This window comes from Amphiprion ocellaris, chromosome 6 (assembly GCF_022539595.1).
Source record: "Amphiprion ocellaris isolate individual 3 ecotype Okinawa chromosome 6, ASM2253959v1, whole genome shotgun sequence".
Taxonomy (NCBI): domain Eukaryota; kingdom Metazoa; phylum Chordata; class Actinopteri; family Pomacentridae; genus Amphiprion; species Amphiprion ocellaris.
This window is the reverse complement of record NC_072771.1, coordinates 25,315,182-25,339,642: the sequence shown is the minus strand read 5'-3', so window position 1 is coordinate 25,339,642 and position 24,461 is coordinate 25,315,182. Positions and strand designations below refer to the sequence as shown.

At 39.6% G+C, this 24,461-nt stretch overlaps 3 protein-coding genes and 1 long non-coding RNA gene across 7 annotated transcripts; 2 read left to right on the top strand and 2 right to left on the bottom strand.

The window, feature by feature from the left end:
* The first annotated feature begins 736 nt into the window (after nucleotides 1–736).
* Nucleotides 737–5,630, top strand: LOC129349121 (uncharacterized). The gene is made up of 3 exons (XR_008601984.1): nucleotides 737–886; nucleotides 2,439–2,538; nucleotides 2,628–5,630. It is a non-coding gene; the product is annotated as an uncharacterized LOC129349121 (long non-coding RNA).
* A 1,153-nt stretch (nucleotides 5,631–6,783) lies between these two features.
* LOC129349120 (iron-sulfur cluster assembly 2 homolog, mitochondrial-like) lies at nucleotides 6,784–8,035 on the bottom strand. Its single transcript, XM_055011271.1, has 2 exons — nucleotides 7,570–8,035; nucleotides 6,784–7,466 (listed from the first exon to the last, which is right to left on the bottom strand). The coding sequence occupies exons 1-2, from the start codon at nucleotides 7,668–7,670 to the stop codon at nucleotides 7,292–7,294; spliced, it is 276 nt and encodes a 91-aa protein (XP_054867246.1). The 5' UTR covers nucleotides 7,671–8,035; the 3' UTR covers nucleotides 6,784–7,291.
* Nucleotides 8,036–15,773: 7,738 nt separating this feature from the next.
* Nucleotides 15,774–20,335, bottom strand: tcn2 (transcobalamin II). Of its 2 annotated transcripts, none has more exons than XM_035953277.2 (10): nucleotides 20,245–20,335; nucleotides 19,969–20,036; nucleotides 19,279–19,468; nucleotides 19,003–19,172; nucleotides 18,491–18,643; nucleotides 17,016–17,188; nucleotides 16,747–16,921; nucleotides 16,475–16,655; nucleotides 16,278–16,396; nucleotides 15,774–16,126 (listed from the first exon to the last, which is right to left on the bottom strand). In XM_035953277.2, exons 2-10 carry the CDS (start codon nucleotides 20,024–20,026, stop codon nucleotides 16,065–16,067), a joined length of 1,281 nt encoding a protein of 426 aa, XP_035809170.2. In that variant the 5' UTR covers nucleotides 20,027–20,036; nucleotides 20,245–20,335; the 3' UTR covers nucleotides 15,774–16,064. The 2 variants fall into 2 exon arrangements, with proteins under 2 accessions (XP_035809170.2, XP_035809171.2); XM_035953278.2 differs by lacking the exon at nucleotides 20,245–20,335 and adding an exon at nucleotides 20,210–20,229.
* Nucleotides 20,336–20,454: 119 nt separating this feature from the next.
* Nucleotides 20,455–24,424, top strand: ccdc117 (coiled-coil domain containing 117). Of its 3 annotated transcripts, XM_023281202.3 has the most exons (6): nucleotides 20,458–21,124; nucleotides 21,398–21,604; nucleotides 21,743–21,793; nucleotides 21,924–22,178; nucleotides 23,136–23,282; nucleotides 23,465–24,424. In XM_023281202.3, the coding sequence occupies exons 2-6, from the start codon at nucleotides 21,462–21,464 to the stop codon at nucleotides 23,706–23,708; spliced, it is 840 nt and encodes a 279-aa protein (XP_023136970.1). In that variant the 5' UTR covers nucleotides 20,458–21,124; nucleotides 21,398–21,461; the 3' UTR covers nucleotides 23,709–24,424. The 3 variants fall into 3 exon arrangements, with proteins under 3 accessions (XP_023136971.1, XP_023136970.1, XP_035809172.1); XM_023281203.3 differs by having other exon boundaries at nucleotides 20,455–21,604; nucleotides 21,746–21,793; XM_035953279.2 differs by having other exon boundaries at nucleotides 20,459–21,604.
* The last annotated feature ends 37 nt before the right edge of the window (nucleotides 24,425–24,461 follow it).

Sequence of the window (24,461 nt, the reverse complement as noted above, 5' to 3'; positions counted from 1 at the left end):
TTACAGTTTTGGCCTGTTTTTTTTTTTTGTTTGGTTTGGTTTTTTTTACAGTTAACATGTAAATTGTTACTTTTTAATTTTTTTTTCTGTAATTCAATAAAGCAGGGACAATCTGTTAAATAAATTTCATCAAAATAATTGCATTTTTGCTGATTTAAGTGCATTAAAAAATAGTGTGTAAAAGAAACACAAAAAAAAAATTTCCATTTGTTTGATGTGGGCATTATTTACAGTTTTGACCATTTTTTTCATCTTTAAAATACATAATTTTTCTTTCAAATAATGTCAAATATTTGAAAAACAATTAAATATTTGCGAATTATATTCAGTAAAAATTGTAGGATTTTACATTAAACCATAAAAGAACAAAATAATTAATAATTACATTTTTGCTGATTTATGTGCAGTAAAAAATAGTGTAATTTTACTGTCAAATGTAAAACAAACAAACAAAAAAAATCCAGATATTTGATGTGGGAATTATTTAAAGTTTTGGCCTATTTTTTAGGTTTAATGTGCAGATTAATACTTTTAAAAAAACATTTTACTGGATATTTTCTGTAATGTAACAAAACAGAGAACATTTGTAAAATTACAATACATTTTTTTTTTAAAAAAAACTTGCAGTTTAAAGCCTGGTAAAATCAGTATTTTGTGTTTTTTTACATTGTAGTTATAACACATCAGTATGTTGGACAGGAAGGTAAATGTTGTTGCTGTTTGTGTCTCCAGTGTCCTTGGGGACGAGGTCATCGGTATCTGGTCCCGTAACACTGATAAAGCAGACGTCACTTGTGCCTGTGTGTCCCACTCGGGCCTTAACATCGTCACAGGAGATGATTTTGGGATGGTAAAGCTGTTCGACTTTCCCTGTCCAGAGAAGTTTGTAAGTATAACTATATATTATCACTTTTACTATGTGTCATATTTCCAATGTTTGGCTTGGGCAGTAATATTTACACTATCCTTGTTGGTCTTATTATACTATTAAATAGGTGCACCTCTTTTCTTTGCTTGGCTGGTCTTAGAGCCACTTTGTGCCTTTGACGCCCCCTAGTGGTAGCATCATGAAAGAACCCAACACACACACACACCATACTCTCATCATTTCTCAGTTTTTACATTCTCGAGTCCTCTCCTTGCTTCTTATTCCCTCCCTCCCACCAAACATCCAAGTAGAGGCGGCAAGAATAAGGCATGAAGAAAGGTAGCAAGCATTAAACAAAATGAAACATCCTTGCTTCAAAGCTGTTGTCGCCAATTAAATATGACATACGGCACCGCTGCATCGTCTGTCGATTGTTTTGTTACAGCCTGACACTTATTTCATGATCTCTGTCAGATAGGCAGACAGTGTTCATGAGAATTCAGTGTGTAGTTACTAATAATTCAGTGCACAATGTGGCAACATGTCATCAGAATGTATGGATGTCATACATGTGCTGTGAAGTATAAAAGAGTGAAACACTACTCAAATAAAGAGTGATATACTTTATGGTTGAGTGATATGTATTACTCTACATACGCATATTTGTCAGTCCTGCTCCCACCATGTTGTGTTTATTTCCACTCCTTTTATACATCATGACTTCTGTGAAGGAGACAGTGTGATAAAGGGGCTCAAAACATTTCATTCAACGTCCTTTTACCAAAAATATCACACCTAAATCTGTTAAAATTTACTTTCATATAACAGAATTATTAAAAGTTCAGCTATCATGTTGTTGTATTATTGTACCAGTCCATTAGTGAAAAAGATTTATTTAACCCTCCTGTTGTCTTCATTTACGGGCACCAAAAAATATTGTTCCCTTGTTGAAAAAAATACAAAAATTCAGCAAAAAAATTTCCCCAAAGTTCTGAAAATTTGCAAAACCTTCAGGAAGAAAATTCCAATAAGTCTTTAAAAGTTTCCCTTAAAATTTTTATTAAAAAAATCCCCCAAATTTCGCAAGAAAATTCTTGTAAACATTTTCAAGAAATGAGTATAAATCTTCCAAAGAAATCCTAAAATATCTAAAGTTATTAAATAAATATATTCTTTAAGAACATTCAGAAGAAAATCAACCAAAATCCAGCGAATTTTGCTGAATTTTTATTGATTGTTTTTCTAAATGTTCTTTAAAAAAAAAAAAAAAATTTTTTTTTTTTTAACATTTTGTTTTTTTTCCACCAAAAAATGTTCAAAAATTTTCTGAAAATGTGGAAATTTTCACTGTGAAAATATGTTTTTTTTTTTCACATTTTCAAACTTTAAAATGGGTCAATTTGACCCGCAGGACAACATGAGGGTTAACTGACAAATTTTACATGTTATTTCAGCTAATAATAATATTTCTGCGCACTGTAAAATGCTATAAATGCTATAAATGTGCTTCAAATAATCCAGTAGTTTAAAAAAATCTAACTTTGATGATGTGATTGTGATTTTTTTTTAGGCCAAACACAAACGCTTTCTGGGCCATTCTGCTCATCTGACAAATGTACGCTTCACAAATGGAGATCGTTTTGTGTGAGCGCCGGCGGAGATGACAGAAGGTATGACCGAGGCAGCAGCAACACAGTTTACACATGACATGACGAAGCAGAGTGAAGTGACGCAGCCTTTTCTTTTCTGTCCCCTCTAGCCTCTTTGTGTGGAGGTGTGTCCACGCCCCACACTGAGGATCACACTAACACCATCCTGCCTCAAAGAGTCTGGGCGTCTCCTGGCATGACTCTCCAGAGAAAAACAAAAAAACAAAAGACACCCCTGATGGATGCGTTTAGACGACGAGGAGGACGACAGACCTGGCAGCTTGTAAATGAGTGGTGATTCGACTTACTGCCTCAAAACTAGGTGCATGCATGTGTGCAAGGCTCATTTTGGTATCACAGTCCTGATTGTGAAAACAGGTGGAGGGCAAACGGCCCTGCTCTCATGACATCACATATTCATTAACCCTCTTGTTGTCCTCATTTACGGGCACCAAAAAACATTGTTTTCTTGTCTGAAAAAAATCCCAAAATTCAGCAAAAAAAATTCCCCAAATTTCTGAAAATTTGCAAAACCTTCAGGAAGAAAATTCCAATAATTCCTTAAAAGTTTTATTTTTAAAAAATCCCCCGAATTTGGCAAGAAAATTCTTGTAAGTACAGTGGGTACGGAAAGTATTCAGACCCCTTTAAATTTTTCACTCTTTGTTTCATTGCAGCCATTTGCTAAAATCAAAAAAGTTTATTTTATTTCTCATTAATGTACACTCAGCACCCTATCTTGACAGAAAAAAAACAGAAATGTAGAAATTTTTGCAAATTTATTAAAAAAGAAAAACTGAAATATCACACGGTCATAAGTATTCAGACCCTTTACTGTGACACTCATATTTAACTCACCTGCGGTCCATTTCTTCTGATCCTCCTTGAGATGGTTCTACTTCTTCATTGGAGTCCAGCTGTGTTTAATTAAACTGATTGGACTTGATTAGGAAAGGCACACACCTGTCTATATAAGACCTTACAGCTCACAGTGCATGTCAGAGCAAATGACAATCATGAGGTGGAAGGAACTGCCCAAGGAGCTCAGAGACAGAATTGTGGCATGGCACAGATCTGGCCAAGGTTACAAAAGAATTTCTGCAGCACTCAAGGTTCCTAAGAGCACAGTGGCCTCCATAATCCTTAAATGGAAGAAGTTTGGGACGACCAGAACTCTTCCTAGACCTGGCCGTCCAGCCAAAGTGAGCAATCGTGGGAGAAGAGCCTTGGTAGGAGAGTGGTAAAGAAGAACCCAAAGATCACCGTGGCTGAGCTCCAGAGATGCAGCAGGGAGATAGGAGAAAGTTCCACAAAGTCAACTATCACTGCAGCCCTCCACCAGTCGGGCCTTTATGGCAGAGTGGCCTGACAGAAGCCTGTCCTCAGTGCAAGACATATGAAAGCCCACATAGAGTTTGCCAAAAAACACATGAAGGACTCCCAGACTATGAGAAATAAGATTCTCTGGTCTGATGAGACCAAGATTGAACTTTTTGGCGTTAATTCTAAGCGGTATGTGTGGAGAAAACCAGGCACTGCTCATCACCTGCCCAATACCATCCTAACAGTGAAACATGGTGGTGGCAGCATCATGCTATGGGGGTGTTTTTCAGCTGCAGGGACAGGACGACTGGTTGCAATTGAAGGAAAGATGAATGCGGTCAAGTACAGAGATATCCTGGAAGAAAACCTCTTCCAGAGTGCTCTGGACCTCAGACTGGGCCGAAGGTTCACCTTCCAACAAGACAATGACCCTAAGCCACAGCTAAAATAACAAAGGAGTGGCTTCGGAACAACTCTGTGATCATTCTTGACTGGCCCAGCCAGAGCCCTGACCTAAACCCAATTGAGCATCTCTGGAGAGATCTGAAAATGGCTGTCCACCAACGTTCACCATCCAACCTGACAGAACTGGAGAGGATCTGCAAGGAAGAATGGCAGAGGATCCCCAAATCCAGGTGTGAAAAACTTGTTGCATCATTCCCAAGAAGACTCATGGCTGTACTAGCTCAAAAGGGTGCTTCTACTCAATACTGAGCAAAGGGTCTGAATACTTATGACCGTGTGATATTTCAGTTTTTCTTTTTTTAATAAATTTGCAAAAATTTCTACATTTCTGTTTTTTTCTGTCAAGATAGGGTGCTGAGTGTACATTAATGAGAAATAAAATGAACTTTTTTGATTTTAGCAAATGGCTGCAATGAAACAAAGAGTGAAAAATTTAAAGGGGTCTGAATACTTTCCGTACTCACTGTATTTTCAAAAAATGAGTAAACATCTTGGGCTGCACAGTGGTGTAGTGGTTAGCACTTTCGCCTTGCAGCGAGAAGATCCCTGGTTCGCGTCCCGGCTTTCCCGGGATCTTTCTGCATGGAGTTTGCATGTTCTCCCTGTGCATGCGTGGGTTCTCTCCGGGTACTCCGGCTTCCTCCCACAGTCCAAAAATATGCTGAGGTTAATTGATTATTCTAAATTGCCCGTAGGTGTGAATGTGAGAGTGCTTGTTTGTCTATATATGTAGCCCTGCGACAGACTGGCGACCTGTCTAGGGTGTCCCCTGCCTTCGCCTGAGTCAGCTGGGATAGACTCCAGCCCCCCCGTGACCCTAATGAGGATTAAGTGGTGTATAGATAATGGATGGATGGATGGAGTAAACATCTTCCAAAAAAATCCTAAAAATATCTAAAGTGATTACATATATATCAGTAAAACTTCTATTTTGTTTAAGAACATTCACAAAAAAATCTACCAAAATCCACTGAAATTTGCTGGATTTTGGTAGATTTTTTTGTGAATGTTAAGAAACATTTTTAACATTTCTTTTTTTCCACCAAATAATGTTCAAAGATTTCCCAAAAATGTTGAAAATGTGGACATCAGAAGTTTCACTGTGAAAATATTTTTTTTCCCCACATTTTCAAACTGAAACTGGTCAATTTTGACCCGCAGGACAACACGAGGGTTAAGAAGAAGAAAAAAAAACCATCTGTGCATATCATGTCTGATGGATTCTTTTTTTTAAATGAGCTTATCTGTGTACATGTCCCAAATGGCAGTTTTGCCAAGTCTTGGCAGGCCTCTGAATTTTGTGTTACTGACAATGCCATTTTTTTTTTAAAAACATGTAGCAAACAGAGCTGATTAGCCTTAATCTGAGTGTTTATGAGGGTTTGGATTCTTTTTGTATTGTTTTGTTTTACTTGTTTTGGATCATGTAGTCATTTGTTTGGTCTATTTTTACTGGTATTTCCAAATCCTGTGGCCTTCCTCCTGAATGTAACATCCACTGTTATGTTCTGGATGTCAGCATGCCAAAGCATACTATGCACTGTACACCTGACCTGGTCACTGTGTCGCCCTGGTGGTTCCATTTCTGATTTATGTGGTCGTGTTGTTGACTGGTTGACCTCGAACCTCCCTCAGCAGTGTTCCCCTCATGACATATTAACGTGTGCGTACGCGTTTGAGGATCTGTTTGTGGTTAGTGGGTGTGCATGGCTTATCGAAAGACAATCTGTCCGAACCAAATTCCTCAGAAAAACAAAAAGAACAGCTGTAAATTGATGTTTCAGTGCACTGTTGCAATTCTATCGGTCACTTTTTAGTGTGCTGCTATGATATATTATTGTTGCATTTTCATGGATATGAACGTGTGACTTTTTTTCCAACAGTAAGTTAGTGTTTTGTGTAATAAGACATATTGCTTAAATGGAATGTCGATCAGAGAATATGAAAAGTGCAAAACATTTTGCTCCTTGTATTAAGACTAACTACTAAAAAATGTTGCTGCATATTTTGATTTACATTTCACCAGTGTAAATACCATTTGTAGATATTCTTTTTGTATATTTTTGTGAGATGTTTCTTAAATTCCACTTTAATAATAAAAAAAAGGCAACGATCAACTTTAACATTCTGGGTGACCTGTGTTTACTTTTTAAGTCTTGACAAGATGATGATCAAACTTGTGATGAAACAATCACTGCTCAAACTACTTATTTCAGTATTTGAAATCAACTGAATAGATTTGTGCAAATGTATTTTTAGTATGTTTTGAGATACTGGTAGTGTACTTGAATATTTCCATTTTATACCTCCATTTTATACCATTTTAGGATGCCAGCTTTACACAGCAGATAACATATGCTTTTAAAATTAAACATATTAGTGAAGATGAAACACTGAAACATCACTATTACTAATGTAATGTAAAAAAAAAAAACGCCTTAATTGAATATGATACATTGAGACAACTGAACACATAAATATCTTAAAATCACTTTTATTTATTCCACATGGAACAAATAAAATATAGCTTTGAACTTTATAGTTATGGCCTATTTACATATTTTACATACAAAGGCTAATCTACGCACTAAAAACATTTAAAGTGAGCGTTTATGGTGGAATATTGTGACCTGTCAATGATGTAGTTGACTACACATCGAAGTAGTACACTTATTAATTGATGTATCTGTTGTTCATTAATTCATCTGCAGTTCTGGTAATTTTCACACAAACAAAAAAAGCAAATTAAATAAACTGCCTGCCAGTTTCAGTATCACTATATGTAATTTATAGTGAATTGAATTAGGAATTCAACAGATCACATATAGTCTGATATAATGCGAAGTTACCAGTTTATAAAGTACACTTTTTGTCTTACCATTAGAGAAGTACCTCTAATATTACGTTGTATTTTGTACATGTGTACCCGACAAACTGTTAAATGTGAGTGTTGAGTAACAGTGGTGCAGTAGTCAGTGAAGCGGGATCATAGTTTGACAGAGAAGGAGCTGCCACAGGAGCAGCCGTGATCAGCCTGAGGATTCTTCAGCACTTGGAAGGTGGAACGGATCAGCTCCTGACTGAAGTCCACAGTGGCTCCTTTCACAAACTCCAGGCTGTCCTGGTCCACGACAACGCCCACTCCTCCCTGCTCGAACACTCTGAAAGCAGAGAACAGAGCATGCAGGACGGAACAGAGTTAATTGGACCATAAGGAGGACAGCTTCGAACAATAACTTGAATGCTAAGTTTGTGGTAATTTACCTGTCCTCCTCATTCTTGTTGCTGTCGATAGAAAATTTGTACTGGAACCCAGAGCAGCCTCCTCCCTCCACATGTATTCTCAGGAACTCGCCTTTCTCCATGATCTCCCCTAGTCTCTGAATGACACGATGCACACGTTTCCATTCGTAAGAGAACAAGGTTATTATGTATAGACTGCAGCAATTTTTTAAAAGATTTGTTTAAGTGAAAAAGACATGCAGAAATGACCACTAAAAATGTGTCTCATACTTTTTCTATATTTTTTTGTTTTGTTTTTAATTAATATTGTTGAGCTCTAACGGTCCGTGTGATGTTAGGAATGAGCAAGAAACATTAACCTAGTTCTAGGATTGTATATAAATGTCTCAGATGTCAATTGTGGCAGTATACCATGAAGTTTTGTTGACAAATGTTGGGGATAAAAAAGTTCAACACCATTTGTACTCACATTATTTGCAGTCTTTGGGCCCTCAGACTTTTATCAGATAAACAATATTACCGTGTGTGGTGTCTCGCCTAACCACCTGAGGGCGCTCGAGGACAGAGTGAGCAGGAAGGAGAGCAGGGTAAGAGCGCTGCTGAAATGAGGACCCTGCTAGCAGGTTTGTTCCATGCTATTCGTTGGCTTGAAATAAAGTAAAGAAATCAAGTAAGGACTGCTTGTGTTATATACCCAACATATTGGCGACGAGGATGACGGCCCTGAACCTGAGCCAGCCGGCCCCTTTTCTACAAAATGTCGGGGAACCGCCGGTCCCATTCAAAGCATGGATTCGTACTTTTGAAAACTACCTACTAGCACTGTCAGACGCTGATCTGAAGGAGGCACGTAAGAGAGCTCTACTAATACATTGTCTGGGGGCAGAAGGACAAAGACTCTTTTATACATTGACAGTAGCTGATGATAAATATGACACAGCACTGCAGGCCCTCACAGACTTTTTCACCCCAACTGTGAATGTGGTTGCGGAGCGCTACCGTTTCAGGCAACGTAGCCAGCGCCCGGGGGAAACTACGGATCAGTTTGTTGCCGCTTTGAAAGAACTGGTCACAACATGTCAGTTCGGGAACATGGAAGAAGAGATGATAAGGGACCAAATCATTGAAAAGACTAATTCAGCCCGCCTCAGGGAGCGGCTACTACTGGAAGTTCCCCTTACACTCGCCAAAGCTTTGACCATTGCGCGCCAAATTGAAACTGCGGTGGCAGAAGCTAAAGCTATGACTGTGTGCACTGGAGCAACAGACAACGCTGTCCAAGCTGTTCATCAAGGACCACAACAAAACAGAAAGTTTAAAAGAGGAAAACCTACACCACAAATATCACAAACGGGACTACAGAAATCATGCTACAGATGTGGCTCAACCCAACACACTGCAAATTTCAAAGGATGTGCTGCAAAAGAGGCACACTGCAATTCCTGCAAAAAGAAGGGGCACTTCGCCAAAGTTTGCCGAGGAAACAAGCATGTGAGTGAGGTTGACGCTGTCCCAGAAGTGACTATTTTGAATGTGAATAGTGTAGGCTCTAATGTCATAATGTGTACAGTTAAAGTAAGTACTGCAGAATCTGAGAGTCAGGATATTGAGCTAATACTAGACACAGGCTCAGCAGTATCCATCCTACCAGAATCTATGGTCACTGAGTACTTCCCTGCATCCTCCCTCACAGAACCAAAACTAAGATTGAAGGATTATGGTGGAAATTCTATTCCTGTGAAGGGTTGTCTACAAGCTAATGTGACATTTGGTGACCTAAGTGCAAACACTGTACTCTACATTGTTAAGAAAGGTTCAGCAGTCCTAGGCAGAAACCTGTTCAATGTACTAAAGATGCAAGTCGCTGGAGGAAAAGTCACTACTGGTACCAATAAAACTTCAGTAGCAAATGTGAAAGCTGAAGAAATAGGATGTGCCAAAGCTTTTGTCCATAAAGTTAAAGTTCGACCAGATGTACCACCAGTACAACAAAAACTACGCAGATTACCTTTCTCTGTGAGAGAAGCAGTGTCTAAAGAACTAAAGAAACTTGTGGACCAGGATGTTATAGAACCAGTGGACTCATCAGAATGGATTTCACCCATAGTAGTCACTACAAGAAAAGACAGACCTGAGCCAAGACTTTGTGTAGACTTAAGAGAACCAAATAAGTCTGTTGTCATTGATGGCTTTCCATTACCTCATATGGAGGAAATGTTTGCAGAGCTGAGAGGTGCAACACTGTTTTCCACATTGGACCTTCAGAGTGCGTACCATCAAATGCCACTACACGAGGACAGCCGTAGTTTAACAACTTTCATCACACATGACGGTTTATTCCGTTTTAAGCGGGTGCCATTCGGACTGGCATCTGCGCCCAGCTGCTTTCAACGGATGATGTCCACCATCCTCAAAGGTTTACCAGGTGTCCAATGCTACCTTGATGACATTATCGTCTCGGGAACAACGACTGAGGAGCATGACAAAAGACTCTCAGTTGTACTTCGTCGTATACATGAAGCTGGACTTAAACTAAATCACAGAAAATGCAACTTCAGGCAAACAGAACTATCTTTCTTAGGGCACACAGTATCAGGTAAAGGATTACAGCCTGATGCCTCACATGTGACTGCAGTCTCTCAAGCTCCTCCTCCTACAGACCTGCCCAAGTTGAGGTCGTTTCTTGGACTCACATCCTGGTATTCTAAATTCATACCAGGATATGCCGCTGTTGTCGAGCCACTTCGAGCGCTGTTACGGGGAGCAGACACATTCACATGGACACCAGAAGCCCAAGAGAGTTTTGAGACTGTAAAAAAGCTCATAGTGAACAGTCCTGCACTTTCTCTGTTTAACCCAGAACTACCTACTTTGGTCACTACAGATGCATCAGATTACGGACTTGGAGCAGTACTCACCCAGATTCATAAAGACGGATCAGAAAAATCAGTTGCTTTTGCATCCCGTACACTCACCCAGGCGGAGAGGAAATACTCTACTGTTGAAAAGGAGGCCCTGGGGTGTGTGTGGGCAACGGAAAGATGGAGAACGTATTTGTGGGGGAGACATTTCACATTACGTACTGATCACAGCCCTCTCACCACACTTCTCGCATCAAAAGGACAAGGACGAGCAGGTATGCGGATAGCCAGATGGTCCTCTAGACTGTTATCATTCAACTATGATATTCAGTATAAACCGGGACGAGAAAACGTGACTGCAGACTGTTTGTCTCGACTCCCACTGCCAAGCTCAGAACCAACTTCAGAGGAGGACACAGAGGTTGCACTTACCTCTACATTGACGGCCATTTCTGACTCTGCTTTTAAAGCTGCTTGTATTGCATGTCCTGTACAGACAAAACTGCGTGAACTGCTTACTTCCAAATGGCCAAAGTCAGGAAAAAACTTAACGCCTGATATCCAACCATTTCACAAGTTGCGACATGAACTTTCCCTACAAAATGACTTAATCGTGCGTGGCACGCACAGACTAGTGGTACCTGACAGTCTTCAACCAAAAATGATTTCACTGGCACATGACACTCATCAGGGTATTGTGAGAACTAAGCAGAGACTCAGAGAAGCATATTGGTGGCCAAAAATGGATGTACAAGTCGAAGCAGCCATCAAAGCATGTATTACATGCCAGTCACACGACAAGTCCGCAGTCACACACAATACTCCTCTACAACCTGTGCCATATCCAGATGGAGCTTGGGAAAAGGTAGCCATTGATGTGGTGGGGCCTTTTGATAGAGCACCTATAGACTGTCGTTTTGCAATAACACTTATTGACTACTACAGTAAGTGGCCAGAACTAACCTTTGTCCCACAGGTTACCTCAAGAACTGTTATCCAGTTTTTATCTGCAGTCTTCAGCAGGGAAGGTGACCCCAAGGAGCTAGTCTCGGACAATGGTTCCCAGTTCGTGTCCCAAGAGTTTGAATCATTTCTCTGTGACAGAGGCATCATACACAGGAAATCTTCAGTTTATTATCCGAGAGCTAATGGTGAGATTGAGCGCTTCAATCGCAGCCTTAAAGACACTCTGCAGACAGCCGTGCTCGAAGGAAGACCCTGGAAGGAGTTTATGAGGGAATTTCTACATGTCTATCGTGCAACTCCTCACTCTACAACCCAATGTTCGCCTGCTGAACTGTTACATGGTCGACCCATGCGCACAAAACTGAACGTGGCTGGACGTCCACTGACCACCAATAAAACACAGTCATCAGAACAGGTGGCTCGCAGAGTGAGTGAAATGCAAAAGAAGAGCAAAGAGTACACGGATAGAAAGCGAGGAGCAACAGCAGTGTCTTTCAAATGTGGATCATATGTCCGGGTCAGAAAACCTGGCATTATTCCTAAAACCCAGAGCAAGTTTTCCAAACCACTCAGAGTAATGGAGCAAAAAGGACAGTATACTTACCTGCTGTCAGACGGAAGATCCTGGAACGCATCTTACCTTGCGCCTGCTTCATGTCCGGAGAAGGGTAGTAATGGTCAACTACCGCCACTGGACTTTGTGAACACACCACCAACACCACCAGTGACACCTACACCCTCGACCAGACCAGTCAGGCTCAGACGATTGCCTGAGTGGACTAAAGACTTTGTGCGTTGAACAAAACGAATAGTTAACTGCTCAGGATAATGTTAGAAACTTATAGACTGCAAAGTTACTGTTACTTTATTCATGTTCTTTATGCAGACTTTAAGAAGGGTTCACTGATTTTATGAACATTAGAGCATGAGTTAAGTTCATTTCTAAATACTAATGCCAGTTACGAATAACATTTGTAATTCATTCACCTTCACAGCTAAAATGTTCATATAGATATAATGGTGGCTTAATTAAGGGGGATATGTGGTGTCTCGCCTAACCACCTGAGGGCGCTCGAGGACAGAGTGAGCAGGAAGGAGAGCAGGGTAAGAGCGCTGCTGAAATGAGGACCCTGCTAGCAGGTTTGTTCCATGCTATTCGTTGGCTTGAAATAAAGTAAAGAAATCAAGTAAGGACTGCTTGTGTTATATACCCAACACAGGTGGCGGCACTTCTTCTGAGGGGAAGCTGAGCTGGCCCGGCAGAACTTTGGAGATGTGTTCCAGTGGTTGGTGGATGTGTGGGGAGATAGAGAGGGACCTTTGAATTTTTCAGAAAGGAAAACAGGAAACCCATTGGTAGTTTTAGTTTAGGGTGCTACTGCGGTGTGTTTTGGGGTTTTAAGTGGTGAACAGGAAGAGTTTTTTTTGTATTGATTATCTTTTACTTTGTTCCTGGTTGGAATGCCCATCAATGTCAACGTGAAGTTCACTTTTAGTTCTGTTTATTTTTATTTTACTAACACCCATTTGCTTTTAATCCCCTCACATATTGTGTTGTTGTAAACTTCCTCTTTCAAATAAATACTCGTCTAACCCTCTGGAAACCAGCATTTGACTGTTTTTGTGTTGCTCCTCACCTACTTCAGACAGCCAGAACATAACAACGTTTTGTGGACTAAAGGCTTTTCTATGACATTTTTAGAGCGACATGCTATGCTATGATGATTTAAGAGCGACATGCTAAACTATGACATTTTTTGGGTGACATGCTGTTCTATGACGTTTTTTGAGCGACATGCTATACTATGACATTTTGTTGAACGACATGCTATACTATGACAATTTTTCTCATCATACATTCTTGTAGAGAAAAGACTGAAGCAAAGAACAGAGATATTAACTCAGAACTGAACTGAGAGATTAACATTTGTCAGTAACAGTTATGTGGAGGAACATAAATGTAGATTTATTTATATGTGCTGATAATTAAAACAGCAGTTATCGATCTGTTATGATTGATCAGCTGTGACCTGCAGGAAACTTAGCTACAGCTTACAGTTAACTCGTTTATGACACTGACTAACCTGATTTAGCATCAGCGTTAACACTAAATGAAGAAATGTAACCTCAGATTTACAGAACCACTTTAAAACACGATGTTAGAACATGTTTATATCAGAGGTTACAGTCTGATGTTAACTTACAGTAACTTAACTGCTTTGAATGTGATGTTGTCCAGATGTGGAGAAGAGTACAACTAGTTACAAAAATGACTTACCTGTAGAGTTTATCTTCACTTTTGGAGGCTAACGTTAGCACTGCTCTCTGGCTCCGCCCTCTGAGAATCTTCTTGTCTTCACTGGCACAGCCACAGCACTTTATTCATATCTATGCGCAGCAGCATACTGTTTCGCTCTACACTTGCTGATGACCACTTCCGGTCTCAGAAAATGAAAAAAACAGATCTTCTTTCGTTTCTGTCTCTTACGGATTTTATTTTTTTGTTATTCTAAATATAAAATGAAAATTAAAACATTTTTAAAATTTCATATATCCCCTTTTGATCATGAAAAGGAAAAAACGCCTTGTATTTCAATTTAAATTTTTGTATTTTAAAACGAAAATCAAATAACCACTCTTTTTTTGTTGTTTTTCAATACCTGTTTCAGAACGGAAAATCCAATTGCCAAAATATACACAGACCGTTATGGTTAGCAAAGAGTTCAATAGGGCCAATTAGGCATAGAAAGTTTTTAAGTAGTTCACCTGGTGACAAATTCTCACCCACAATGTTAAATATATCAAAGTCAGGTGTTACTGGTCAGAAAGTGTGACCAGCACACAGACACTCCATTGACCAGTGACTATACCTGCTTACTACGTAAAAATTACTTTTAAAATTTCATTATTATAGTACATAATCACAGCAATATTGCTTTATTATTTGAGTATCTTTGTGACTGTTACTTTTTACTTCTATTTTCTGGTTTTATATTTCGCTTATTATAGCTTACTATTTTATAAAACGGCACCTTAAAATGCAGCTTTATTCAAATGACACAATGCCACAGATGACAATAGAAAGACAACAATGAGCGGTTGGTATGCTGGATGCTGACATGTCAGTAAAAGCTGTAATGAGGCACTTTACTGTCCACAACTCCATTTGTAGTCTAAGAAGTTGTTTTAGACAGCTGGCACAGCACACAATCTGTCAGTGACACGCTGATAGGCCATAGACTATATAACATATCTTTTATGTGCAGTCTATAAGATGGATGTGTCCAACAACCTGATCCTTCCCCCAAAAAGTCCACCACCTTTGTTGAGCCCTTCTGGCAGAGCAGAATAATATTCATAAACTGGGATTGACAATTTCAATACCTCTATGTGTCACAGATGAGGGACTTGTTACTTGTGATTTCTGCTCTTTGACCCCAATCTCCATCTACCCATTGTCATTTCCAGTGTAGTGCATACTTGGTTGTTTGGTTGCTGTGTGTTGGAACAACAAATAGTCATTCCCTTATGTGAAAAAAATGGATAGATCTGATACAACATTACATGACGTGTTTATATTTTCATTCAGTATAGTTTAAAGGATTTTTCACAAGATCATCAAGCTGTACACGTTTATCTTTGTAATCTCATTATTGATTCCTTGTGGATTATTTACCACAGAGAAGAGATCAACAACCTCACAACTTATGAAATCTTCCAATTCCCAGTATTTTCCTTACTGTTGTGTTGAAGACATTTAAACACTACAGCTCACTTGCTCTCCAATTCTTGATGCGATGTCTCCATCAAGTTAAACTAAATGTATCTTTGATAAATACAAAGTTCACAGAGATTCATACTGATGTTGTATAATAGTGACATGTCAAGATTCTTTGCAGTAAATAAAAAGTGTTTTTTTTTCTAGAATGAAATTTTTTAGCAATATTTTAACCTCAGCACCTTAAAGACACAAAATCCCTTCCCACAAAAGTGTTGATGGTCTCAGCTGTTTGGACAAAAGTGTCGGTCACTTGCATCACCAAATGTTGCCAGAACTTTACTTTTCCCCTAAACCAATGCGCCTCAGAGGACATCTGTTTTTTTTTAACAACTGTACAATCTACATGACAATTTCTGCTATAAGAAACAACTTAATGCAACATCCATGGTTGTCTATTAACTGTATGTGTTGTGTACATTTAATATGACATCAACATTTATAATGTTTCTTACACACATGCAGAATAGATCTAATTGTACCCATGTTGCATTTAAATAGCCATTTAAGACATCTAATGCGTTCTAATAATTTAGTCAACTATCAGCTACTTATTATATACAAAAATTCTCCCTTTAAAAATCACTAATAAATTTTGAAAAATGTGTAAAAGAGCACGATCACAATTTGCAAAATGTTTTAATTAACATTTCAAACTCATTTTAAAATCTATTAAAAAACTTTACAATTGACATACTGTTCACAGCAAAATCTGTTTAGTAGTTCTAAATTTCACTTTAATTCAAGCTTCAAACCTACTTATAATGCAAACGTTTTATGAAGCCACTTTCACCATTTGTTCATAGATGATGGCAACAGACAATTTAAACATAATCAGTGGTCAAAACAACAAAGGATAAAAACATTTAACACTGAAGTGCTTGTGATTCACATCAATCACTGCTGCATCATCAATAGCTTTTGTTTTTGATACTGATCCTTTGAGCTGCCTCAATCTTGAAATCCCTGACACCTGAAGGAGCAAATCAGTTATTTTTTTAAAGCCAAACAAAAATATGCTCTATTAGTGAGCTGCAATGTAATATGTATATATGTGTGTGTGTGTGTGTGTGTGTGTGTGTGTGTGTGTGTGTGTGTGTGTGTGTGTGTGTGTGTTGGCTCACCCTCACTGAGTGCAGTACCATCAGAGGAGAGGTGCCAGTATCTACGGTCGCTCTGTCTGGCTTGCTCTCCGTTCACCGCACTTAAGAAAGGTCCCCACAGGCTGGACTCCATCTCATACCTGCCGCACAGCATCAGAGATTCGTCATACGGAACTTGTAAAAAATCTGAAATGCAATGGCATATTATACAAACTCACATGAAGCCGACATGTTTCCCCTTGAGCAGTTCGAGGGCCTCCAACAGGGAGCTTCCCTTTGGCACATCCACAGAGTAAACCTCTGCTGCTCCGCTGGATGTCACCACCTCCACTGTTACAGCCACTTTGGTCTCAGTTGGTAAAACCACAACAGGATCTAAGGGCTCCAGTGTCAGAGTGTCTGCAGGAAAGTACACAGCATGAAAAAACAGTGACAACATAGAGACAACCTGGAAACACAGCAACCAAAGAGGAAATGACGTTGTACATACTGTCCTCATTGAGGCACTCCTTGCTTTTTACTGTCAGGTAGGATTTCTGATGGAGCGCTGGCAGTGTCTGCGATATGGCCATGGGGTTGTGGTAGATGTTGTTTCTGGCAGCTGTCCTCATGGCCTCCATTGAGGCAGCACATTCTGCAACCTCAGTGCCCATTGTCAGCAAGGCCTTGAACACATGAAATGAATACATTTCAGCTACTATTATTTAGTTTTGTAAGATTTCATGTAGAGAAGGGTGGAGAAGGTGGAAATATCCTTACTTGAACTGCAAGACCTGTGCTGAACTCATTGCCAATATGACCATCAGGCCTACGAGAAGCCAGAAGCTTCTGCTTGACTTTGCTCAGAGCTGTGTCGAGCTCAGCACTGTTCTGTGCATGAGAACCAGAGTCCTTCACACACTGGAGAGCCATTCCAGCCATCGCATAGGTATCTATGGAGAGAAACGGGATGAAACTACTGCTGGACAGACATAGTCTGTTTCATAACTAAACTAGGGACTAAAAAGCTGTTAATGTTTCCACAGTACCTCAATAAATGCATATTTATTGATCACTTTCAAAGCTTGTCAGGGTCTGGCCTCAAGCTATATGTCAGACAGTCAGCCCTACTGACTGTTCAGAAATCTACACTTAAATCTAAGGCTGACTGTATCTGTCTGCTTTTAAATCATTTCTTTAAACCCACTTTTACGGGTGTACTTTTATGTAATGTCTTCATTCTACTTGTTCTTTTTTGTTATTTGATAGGCATATTTATTGCTTTAAGTTTTTTTTTATTTGCATCCGTTGGTGTTTGTTGTATTGATTTAGTTTGTAAATGTTTTACTATGTTCAACTGTATTTCTCCTCTGGTCTTTTTAATTCTGGCTGGCCTGACGGTTGTTTAGTGATCTTCCTGAGTATCCTCTTTTTATAACCTATCTATAACTTTCTAAACTTTGCTTTTAAAAGGTGTAAAATAAATATAGGTTTTATTGTTAATGTTATTACATTAGTAGGGAGCATTTCTTGAAGCACAAGAAGCAACAATTTTTACAGCACAAACTGGTGGTGTGAACAGCACTGAGGTTAAGAACCAAGAACCAAGTAATGAACTGGATTGACACACTATTTACACTTAGTAGAGAGGAGACAAGTATGAAAACAAGTTAAAAATGTATGTAGTACAACATCTATAATATCTAAAGTCACCATTTTTCCAGTGTTTCTTACAATTGTGTGCACTAGGAAAATGTATCTGTGATTTTTTTTTTTCACTTTTTGTGAAATTACTAATCACAGAAATTCAATTTTCTTCATTATAACTTGCAAAAAAAAGACATTTGTTTTTAGTTCTGTTTACTTCTAGCCATGACTGTGCTGTTTCCATAGAGCTGCAGGACTTCATATTGCAGTGAAAACTAGTCCAGTGACTTAAATATGATGGGCAAAAAATGATAATTAACTGCTTGGGGTTCAAAGGGTTAATGGACTATTAAATCACTTCATGGACTATCCGTGGTATGAAATATGAGCCTGAATTCCATGCAGTAACACAGCAGTGATTGTATTTCATACAATATCATTCTAACATAAACATCAGCCATTCCCAGTTGTCCACAGTAGAAAGTTCAGTCATACTGGAATTCAGGATGCTCCTGTCTCCTGGATCCCTGTCTGCTTATTTTCTGCACGTATTTTATTTAAGATTTATATTAACACTTCAAGACAACACTTAGGCATGTTTCACTCACCAACGCTCTCAGTGTCTCCATGTTTGAAATGCTCGTGTTCTACAGCTTTGATGAGCTTGTTGCTGACATGGTTGTTGACCCTGATGCCGCTCGTGCAGAGAGCGAGCACACCCAGAGAGTACTGGTAATAGTTGGTCAAAGGGCGCTGGCTGACTGCAAGAAGGAGAGAATAAGTACAGCAAACCAAATTATATTAAAACATGGCTTCACAGTAATCTTTAGGATCATAGTAGCCAATATGATTTTTAGTGCAGTTTGTATGGATTTAGGAAATAGTTGCTCTGACCCTGCAGAATCTGTAAACCAGTGTACCAATTATGAAATGTTATCCTGTTTCCTTTTGATTAAGCAAATTCAGCAAATGTAATTCACTGTCTGAAGTAATTTCTTGAATTTCCATTCTGAAGAAACATCTACACATAGCAAACTCTAAACTCATGTTGTAGCACACAGTGAAAAACTGAAATTTTATTTTTTTGGTAACAACTGCTAGCCTCCAAAGGAGTTCTTACAGGCAATGTGCTCTTTCTCTTGCTCCATCTGCTTCTTCAGGTGTGTCAGCAGCGTCTCGCTCTTCTCACCGACAGCGAAGGTGATTGTGTTCAGATCATAGCAGGACGACTTTAAAGCCAGAGTGTACAGCGCCAAGAGGCCGACCACAGGCCGACTGTTAGAGAGAGAGCTGAGAAAGACAGTGGAGATAAAGATTCAGGTGAGAACATCGGTGGACATTAGTTGTGCTAAAAATAAGCAGTGAAGAATGTGGGTACTAGTAAACAGTGCAATACCTTTGAAGGTCATTATGCAAATTATTTTTCAGTTTATTAAGGTGTTCGCTCTCCTTAGCAAGGTTGTGGGAATTAGAAAGGCGTAATGCCAAGTGGACACTGGGATTAGGAAGTCCATCCTGTGTCTCCAAAGAGCGAAGGAGGTTCTTATTGAGGGACAGCAGCAGCTCACGGTTGGATCCTTCAGTATCTGGCATAAAAAGTTGACAAGGTGACAATGTTTAAAAAGTCACTTGACATTAAAAAAAAAAAATCCTTCAGAATTAACTGTTTTCTGTTGCTGACATCAACACGAACTTTTGGAGCATTGCAAAACCACAACAGCTGCATCAGCAGTAATGACAGACTGAATCTTCACTGTTGTCTTCCAGCTCCAAATAAATGATCGTTTACCATCAGCATTAATGACCAAAAAGGTTAAAAAAATATATATCTAAAGTAGTTCTGGTGGTTTTGTAAAATTGCACAATGTTTGTCAATAGGTAGGCAGAATGAAGATAATTGAAGTTCGTCAAAAAGGATGTTGCAAAATCTGAGAATGTCCAGATTGATGAGTCAGTGGATTATCAAACTGGGTTGCTTCAGAGTTCATGTAGAATTAGTAAGAGCAGCCAGATTTTTTTTCTACTTTTTTTTTTTAGCTTTAGCTGATTGGCAATAGGGAGGTTATTTCTTTTTAAAGTCACTTACCACATGGTTTGCTGGAGGCAAAAGCCAGAAGGCTTGTAATAACAAACAAAGGCAGCATTCTGTGTGACCTGTAGGTTAACAGAAAATGAATCAGGAATCGCGTTAAACGTTTAAGCAGCATCACGGGTATGATATAAACATTTATAAAGAGTGCTAAACAGATGTCAGACAATAAAAATGGAAGGAATTGAAACATATTTCTTAAGCTACAGTCGCAGCAGTTTTGCAATCAGAGTCGAACCTTGTTTAAGTTAACGGTAAACAGCAGCGTGTTACCTGCTCAGACTTTCCTCCGTGAAGAATCAGAGCTGAGTGAAGAAACGAACGGAGACAACAGCTTCTCGTACTTCACTGTCACATGACTGATCATCTGAGATGACAAAGCGGTGAAAAAGTGAACAGGTCCCTTTAAACACCAGCTGCGTCTGAACATAAACAGGAAGCTTCACAGAATTAACTGGTCAACGGCGTAAACTTGTTTCTAATGGACGGCGAGTGAAAGCTAACATTTTAACGAGCTGGAGCTGATTTTAACGAACCATCAACAACTTTACAAGCTAACTTAGCTTATGTATCTCACCGGGTTTTAAAAGAACCTACACTTTGTGACAAGTCGTTTGTCCGTAGACACTACATTTCCCACAATTCAGCTAAGTTACCGAAGTTAACGTACGCGCCTTCTGCGGGAAAAGTCTTTGTAGGCAGTCGATTGTCCACAACAACTACATTTCCAGCAATTCATCTAAGTCGTATAACGTAGCATACGTGCTTTCTGTGATGGAAAAAAAAAATCTAACAGCTGAACACGAGTTAACTACATTTCCCATAATCCCCCTGAGCTACTCAGCGTAGGTTACGCACGTTCTAGAACCTTGACGAGTCTTCTGGCGCGACTCGCGTTTCAGAATAGCTAGCTAACGTCAGCTCAGCCCAGCCTACCTCCAGGGCAGTTCACACCACAGGAACAGAGCATTTGGGGGCTATTTCTGCTCAACTGTTGTATCATAATATTAAATTAGTCGGACTTGGGCCTGCAGAGACTGTCTTAGTGCGGTAATAGGATTATCCCACGGGACAATAATGTAAACTGAGCGGAGGCAAGCTAGCAAAACAGCGACCAGCAACAAAAACAGCAAGGGGCAGAGTAGCTGCACAGGTCGGTCTTTAACGCTGTGTATTTCTGCTTAACTTATGCAAAGTTGTTATTCTGTGCAGGGATGAAACTGTCATTGTGTGTTACAGTGTCACGGAGTAACAGACAGTTTGATCCATAACATCATACAAACAAAGTCATGTAACTATGGCGTTGTAGCTAGCTACATAACAACCAGCTGACCCCGTGCAAACAGATTTATAACTTGTGCGTCATGTAGGTTCCAGAAAGTGTCTATATTAGCTCATCTGACTGGTATCAATACTGATCTCCCAGATCAGATCCGTTTATAGTTACCTACCCGCGTGTCTGTTGAAACCATTTCATCGACTGGACCACCATGCATCACTCTGCTCCCTCAAGCAGTGAACTGAGGTTTCTGCCAGCCATGTATTCATTTTCAGGCCCCACCAGCCTTCCTGAATTTGATCTGGGATCTCCTAGTACGTCTGGACACCTACAGAGAGCAAGAGTCTCCAACAGGTATGTAGCTGATTCTTAGAAGGATGTAAATTGCCCTGCATACATTTATCAATAATGCTTTGGTAACATTTAAAATATCTTTTCAGTATAAGGTTGACATGCATTTTCTGTTTTGACACATCTGTCTCTGTCTCACAGCAGCTGGGAGACACGATGCCTTAGGAAACACAGGAGGAGAACAGATGATGAGTAAGCGAGAGATGCATAGAAAAATACACTTGGCAATGCCTGGAATAGTCACAAAGAAGTGTTAAATTGAGCTCCTAAGACTTGTTTATACCATGCTGGGTTAAATAAACATGTATCAATATTTCATCAGGGGATGCAGTGCCAAAAAGAGGAGGCTAATGTTTGAGGCAGAAGTGGAAATTTCAGAGAACTCAAGCTCTGGCGCTCATTGCGACTGGCCTCCAGCAAACAGCTGTCCTCCTCTGTCCACACAACCAGCCAGTCCTGCACTTCCACAGCCCTGCCCAGCCCCTCAGCCCTCCACTGCCCTGACCCGACCTGAAACAGAGAGCTCCTGCATGGAGGTAGAGGCAGCTCAGAGGAAACTTCAGGAGATCGAAGACAGGTACACAACATTCAAGGTGTGACAAATCTGTGTGAGTGGTTGTGACATTAGACTTCAGACTACTGATACTTACAGTTAGGCATTCTGGAATCTATCTTTTACAGGTAAAACAAGTGTGAGAAAAATATTTGCTCAGTAGTGACTTTTTCAGTATCTTTCCTCAATAGAACGTACACAAAGCTGCCACACTCACTTCCTTGATAGACAAACACAAACATTCCATATTGACACAGAAAGAAACATGAACAAGGTACTACTGAAAAGCTTTAGGACTGTTGTAAAATGATGCAATATTGGATTTAGTTAAAGAAAAATTAAAGGCGATACTTTATCTAAAACAGGGTCATTGGGAGTTCATTCCAACATACATTTGTACAGAAGAGGGATACACCTTCCATTACAGAATACTTTAGTTAGACAGACAAAATCTGCTCGAAATAGAACCATATGGACAGTCTCTTGTGTTAGACTCCCGAGGAACAATGTATATACACTTTGGGTACAATATTATCTTTTATTGTCTTGCAATATTATTGTTTTGGAAATCAATAAAAGCGATAAATGTTTTTTTTATATTAATTTAGATTTACAATTTGTTGGTCATCGTTCTAACATTTAAAAAATTCAGAACTGCTTAAAATAGATACAATCTGTTACAAGCAAACCTAAAATAATATGAATTGTTTTGACTGAATTTTAGGAAAGTCTTTGATTCATGAATACTCAGGCAACAGCATTTATCCAAATCACTAATCCCTGTGAGTATATAGACTGTATCTTCCCAGTCCACAGGCTCTTCAGTATTTTTAACATTGTAGCTCTGGCCCCGTTTGTATCAGCTCCACAGGGTTTGTTTTGCCTTTCAGTGGTAGTGATGGGTTACGTCACAGTATATTGTGACACCCGTACACACTGTACCCTCTATTCCTTTAAGTTTGCCATATTGATGTATCCTAGAATAACACTGGAGGACGATGACGAGGATGAAGATCTGGATGTAGAGCCAGCTCAGAGACGGCCGGTGCTGGTGCTCTCTGACAGTTTGAAGGAGGGTCTACAGCGCGGCATCAGTGACATCCTCCCCCACACAGTAGCCCAGTCTGTGTATGTCCTCCTTACTTTGTTACTGGAACATTTATTGGTGAATGAAGCAACAAGTCACAAAGTCCCGACCTAAAATAACTTGTGTTCCACTGAGGAGAGTTTCTTCATCGAGAAGCTGTAAACTCATGTTTTTCCTTCTGGTACCAATTCTTGTCTCATCTGCTTTTTCCTTTTACTTTCAGGAGCCACTCCTGCATGGAGTTGGTTCTTTGGAGGCCACCGGATGATCCTTTCTGTCGGAGGCTGAAGGGCTCATTGCAAAAACAGCGTAAACAACAGACAGTGTCTCGTCAACCTCCTACTCCGTGTCCATCTCCCATCCCTCACAGTGCCCTCAGCCCCTCTAGTCCACCTGCAGACACACACTCTCCTCTGTACAGTTTTCCTGTGGCCCACAGCTTTGGCGAGGAGGACATGGAAATGTAGTAGTGCTTATTCACATTAAAAGCCATGCCAAAGTAGAAGGCTGGACATATTGTCGCACAAAAGACTGAAGGACTCATTTCAAGCCGGTCAGTTTGACAAAGGCAGTTGCCTTTATATGAACGTTGTGCTGTTTTGAACAGTTTGTACAACGCATCATTTGCTTCACAGTCATTCAGTTTGTTTCCTGATTTCAATCCCAGGTAACTACACATGACATGTAATAACTGACCTAATTTAACAGTTGCATCAATGTTCATTTTAAGGTCTGTAGACAGTCAGCCTTATATAACCTGTTTTATACAACTTACAGGATTAACCTTTGCCCTTAGAAATCATTTGTACATAATTTTGCCAAAGCCTTGCTGATGACACACTGATGCATTGTAAATCTGGCTTTGTTCTTTCCTAAACATCGTTGTGCAGCACATAAATTTCCATGTGCAGCTTCTGGGCATTATTGACAGAGCACTAAAGTTGTTCTCAAGTGCTCAAAGGATGACTTCCTGCTTGCAGTCATACTTGAGGTGGAAAGATCATCTTCCTCTAGTGCTTAGCAAATGTGCCATCTTTGAGGTTTGAGGAATTTGTAAGGAAGTCATGGCAATGCACATTTGTATGATATGATATTAATATGTACATAACCAGAATTGCAACAAGCCATTGCGTGTTATTACTTTATATTTGTTTTTTAATAAACGTACATTCTTCATGTAGAATTTCTCAATGGCAAAGTTTCTTTCATTGGATGAGGTT